The 4,762-nt window shown below is 37.7% G+C and overlaps 2 protein-coding genes across 2 annotated transcripts; one reads left to right on the plus strand and one right to left on the minus strand.

Annotated features, from left to right (window-relative positions):
* The first annotated feature begins 388 nt into the window (after window positions 1-388).
* On the plus strand, window positions 389-2,075 carry LOC131644379 (uncharacterized). Its single transcript, XM_058914864.1, has 6 exons — window positions 389-545; window positions 639-830; window positions 909-1,220; window positions 1,314-1,475; window positions 1,618-1,701; window positions 1,790-2,075. The coding sequence occupies exons 1-6, from the start codon at window positions 516-518 to the stop codon at window positions 1,895-1,897; spliced, it is 888 nt and encodes a 295-aa protein (XP_058770847.1). The 5' UTR covers window positions 389-515; the 3' UTR covers window positions 1,898-2,075.
* Window positions 2,076-2,333: 258 nt separating this feature from the next.
* LOC131644378 (legumin B-like) lies at window positions 2,334-4,409 on the minus strand. The gene is made up of 4 exons (XM_058914863.1): window positions 4,087-4,409; window positions 3,739-3,986; window positions 2,908-3,636; window positions 2,334-2,831 (listed from the first exon to the last, which is right to left on the minus strand). Exons 1-4 carry the CDS (start codon window positions 4,370-4,372, stop codon window positions 2,466-2,468), a joined length of 1,629 nt encoding a protein of 542 aa, XP_058770846.1. The 5' UTR covers window positions 4,373-4,409; the 3' UTR covers window positions 2,334-2,465.
* Window positions 4,410-4,762: the final 353 nt, after the last annotated feature.

Here is a 4,762-nt window from a genome sequence, read left to right on the forward strand (position 1 = left end):
TTGCTTTAAAATTGCACTTTTTACTTTCTTGTTGAAAATGAAAATACAAACAAGTCTTTATAATGACCTAAAAGACTTCTGGTATAATAAGAAATTAAAGCAAATAAATACTCTTAATATGCCACTATCTCTTGACCTTCCAACTACAAGAGACTCTCTGTTTTTCCACTAACTTATTAATAAAAACTCATTTAACATAATATTAAAGTTTATTCAACACATTCTATATCACCTTTTCTGTATTTGCTCTCCCTGCTCTCGTACTTACTTTAGCATCGAAGTACCACGACGATACTTCTGATAGGTAAGATCAAATTGTCTCATGGGAAATGATTTAAAACTTTAAGAGCCATTGACCAATGATATAAAACCGTAACAACTATTGAACAATACATTTGTTTTATCTTGTTTATGTGGAATCAATACTCTCGCTTTACAAATTGTGAGAACCTGGTCCATAGTCTAAACTCACCTAACAAGGGCTTTGACCAGTTCTACAACCAGTAATATCATCAATGGCAAAGAAACCTGTGAAGTACTACGTGGTATGCGTGTTCATTTGTTCGACTATTAAATGTTTTTTTGTTATGAAAAATAGTTGTTGTGGTGCATATGAACCTGAGTGATGAGATACACAGGTGGATGCATTCACAGATTCAGCTTTCAAAGGAAACCCAGCAGCGGTGTGTTTATTAGAACAAGACAGAGACGATGAATGGTTGCAATCATTAGCTGCTGAATTCAATATTTCTGAGACATGTTTCTTGACTCCAATTCATGGTACTTATGTTCCTCGTTTTGGTCTCAGATGGTTCACTCCTACTACTGAGGTTAGGATCTAGCTTTCAATTATCTTAAACATGGCTTATTACTATTATTAATATCATTTGGATCCTATTATAATGCAGGTTAAACTTTGTGGTCATGCCACATTAGCAGCTTCCCACATACTTTTTTCATCTGGTTTGGTCCATAACAATGTTATTGAATTTGAGACACTATCTGGAATTTTAACCGTCAAAAAGATCCCTTCAACGGATGCTACCGGTATACCGAACTCGCAGAATGGTGAAGCTCCGGTTGGATTTTATATTGAACTGGATTTTCCTGCAGATCCTACCACAGAATCCAACTCCGATGACACTTCACTCATTTCTTCGGCATTGAATGGTGCTTCAATCATTGATATAAAGAAGACACAAAATGGAGATAATTTAATTGTAAATCCTATATCTTCTCTCTTCCGTATTTATTGATATTAGTTCGTTCAATTTATGCTCATTCAACCTTATTAATCTTATTACTTCTCGTAGGTTGTTGTCGCATCTGGAAAAAATGTGACAGAAGTACAGCCAAAACTTGATGTGATTGTTAAATGTCCTGGAATGGGAATAATTCTTACTGGGATTGCTCCTCCAGAGTCAGGATTTGACTTCTACAGTCGATATTTCAGTCCAAAATGTGGAATCAATGAGGTAAGTGACTAAAAACTATGATTATAATGTTCCTTTAGTTGAATTGATAATGTCTCCTTAACCATGCAATGAATGATGTGATGAACACTGAAAATCTAAGTAAAGTAAGGTTCAGATTTCGAGTTTTTTTAACACAATTCAGGATCCTGTTACTGGAAGTGCACACTGTGGTTTGGTACCCTATTGGAGCAAGAAGCTGGGAAAGTTTGATTTAAGGGCTTATCAGGTATCACTATTATTACTATCTTTTCGTTGATTTTCATTGGGATTATCTATGTCATTGTTGTACTAATATGTGGTTTACATTTGTGCAGGCATCAGCTAGAGGAGGAATTCTCGATCTTCATTTTGATGAGCAGAAACAAAGAGTGTTTTTGCGCGGGAAAGCTGTTACGGTGATGGAAGGGTTTGTTCTGGTCTAGTCTTGTTCCTAGCATTACAATGAAAGTAGTTGTAGAAATATTGGTAATAAATATAACAGATCACAAAACTTGTTATTGGAGAGCACTTAATTGTTTCGATACTTTACCACATAAGTGCTTTTAAGCAAACACTTAACTATTTAATAAATTGGTGTGGTGGTTACTTTTGATTGATAAATATCAGAATTCTCATTGAAGTAGATGGATGAGATGTATAAATAAGTACTTCACGGAATGCAAAGTTTCTCTATCATGTCTTCAAAGAAATTCGACCATTGATGGAACCAGTGGAGATTTTGTTTTGAAGCCACAGGGCCTAGCTGTGCATCATTATTATTTAATTGATCTCTTGAAAAATTCCTGTATGAAAAGTGATATCGAAACAATATTATTGCACTTAAACATATATGCATACCAGTTTAGATTAAGATCAGGATGAGAAATGTCACAAGGCCATAACTTTATTAATATTTTTAAAACTCAAGTTCTTCAGTACAGCACATCCAAAATTTATTTTATTATTATTTTGTTACAAAAGATGGCCACCTCGACATTGCATTGCATGAGTTTATTGAGATTGAGGCTGAACCAACGAGCCACGATTTCCATTATACTTAATTTGAGCAGCTTCACTCTTTCGAAGTCCGAAAGCATTTGCAAGAACCTCAGCAGGAGTGGCCCTAAACACCTGTTTTACATGGCTAACAGCAGCTCTATCATTTGTCTTGAACACTACATACTCAAAAGCTTCTTCATCTCCTGCCTGTTCAGCCACCACAAAGTTTTGTGGCACCACCACCAATTGTCCCTTTCTCACTTTGTCGTCGAACACTGGATTTCCTTGACTGTTCACTATTCTAACTCTTCCCTGTCCTCTAATCACGTACAAGAGGCTGTTGGCGTTGATGTTCCAGTGTGGAGCATATATACCATTCTGCATAGAAATATACACATTAATCATATTATGGAAATATACACATTGGTTAAAAAATTACTAGTACTATGCATACCCTGTAGAGAAGAACATATTCTGCACTGAGGCGTAAATTGCGGAGGATTGGGAGGGTTAAACTGTTAACAGTGCTGATGCGACCAGCACGCGGGTTGTAGAGATCAGCACGTGAAGGGCGAGCGATGTTTTCACGAATCTTTGTAGTGCAAATAGTTTCTTCCAAACCATTCTTACTTCCTTTGCTGTGTTCCCTATGTACTTCTTCCTCTTCCTCCTTTTCTTCTTCCTCTACCTGTTCTTTTTCTTCTCCTTGTCCGTGTGATTCTCGTTTCTTCTCTTCGGTGTGTTTTTTCCACTTTCGACGAGTCTCATGGCTGCGAGATTCATCCTCATCCTCCTCTTCTTTTTCGCTATGTTTGTGGTGCCTTTGTTCTCGTTCTTCTTCATCCTCATCTTCCTCCTCTCTTTTACTGTGACTTTGTTGTTGTTCTTCTTCTTGCAACTCAGGACTGATAATGTCAAGACCGTCCTCTACTTTTACGATTTGACCCCTTTTGTCTTGTGGAGATCGAAGTCTCTTGGCTGTATGCTCATTGGTGTTGAGTGATTGTGCTAAAAACTCTGCACCGAAGCCACTCAACACGCTATTACCTTCGTTTTGTTCCTCGGACTCCTCCTGTTGTTGCTTCTGTCCACCTCTACGTCCAAAAGGTACTACGCGTCTTGGTCGTTCTTGTTCCTGTGTTTCGGGGAACTCTGCCTCTGGGTTTCCGCCAAGATAGAATACCTGCAAACACATATTTACATATAATTAATTGAGTAGAAAATATAATACGTTACAAAAGTTTATAATTCTCTGCAAAATTTGGATAATGTAACAGTTACTTACTCTGGGGGTTGAATCGAGCTGGTTTAGAGTGTTGGAAGTGTCGAGAAGACTAATGGCAACAAGAGGTTCATCACCGTGGTTATAGGTCCAGTATGGAATTCCAGGTGGAATGGCAATGACATCACCTTTAGAGAAGCGTCGAATCTTCTGGTGGCTGTCACGTTGTTGTTGTTTCTGTCTAGATTGTGAGCGTGGTTCTTCATAAGATTCGGGACAACCAGGAACTGCAAGCCCAAGTACTCCCTTCCCTATATAGAAGAAAAAACATTAATCAGTTACAAAACAGTTCAACAAATGCATAGAATATTTAGCAAATAATAAATATTTGATCATATAATAAGTAATAACCTTGGATGATGAAAATCAACTGTGGGGATGGTGAATAAGAAGGCAAGTGAAGGCCATTAGGATCAATGGTGCGTCGGATAAGAGTTACGCCAGCACATTGTAGTTCAGGGTGATTGGGGTTCCATGTTTCAGTGAGACCAGCTTCTGACTCAACACGGTGATCTGGTTCCAATGCATTGATACTGTCAAGCTGGCATTGGTTGAACCTATCTAACTCAGAGTGATGTGCTAAGCACGCACTCGTGAAGAGCAGCAAGAAGAAGGAAAATAGAAAGTGTTTGGCCATTGTGAACTAATGAGATTGATGAAGTGAAGAACCTGCGGTGTGGTTATTTATAGGGATGGGAGAAGGGTGAAGGAGGGACACGTAAGGGTGACATTCATCACCATGCATGGTTTCCAATTCTTAATTACTTACACCTCTCAAACGATGATGATATATATATGTTCACAGTGACAGCACAGAATGAATATTTGCTGCTATTCTTACATATGTAAATGGTCCCAATGCATCTGCTTCTATTCTTTACAGTCTTGTCTTTATTAAGCAACAAACCATTTTGCTCAAACTCATATACATAAAATAGATGCAGACTGTAATCTTTACTGGAAAAAGAGCATGGTATAAGCGGTGATATTTACCTTCAAGTTGCCATTGATGTTTAAATCAATATGT

This window comes from Vicia villosa, linkage group LG1 (assembly GCF_029867415.1).
Source record: "Vicia villosa cultivar HV-30 ecotype Madison, WI linkage group LG1, Vvil1.0, whole genome shotgun sequence".
NCBI classification, from domain to species: Eukaryota; Viridiplantae; Streptophyta; class Magnoliopsida; order Fabales; family Fabaceae; genus Vicia; species Vicia villosa.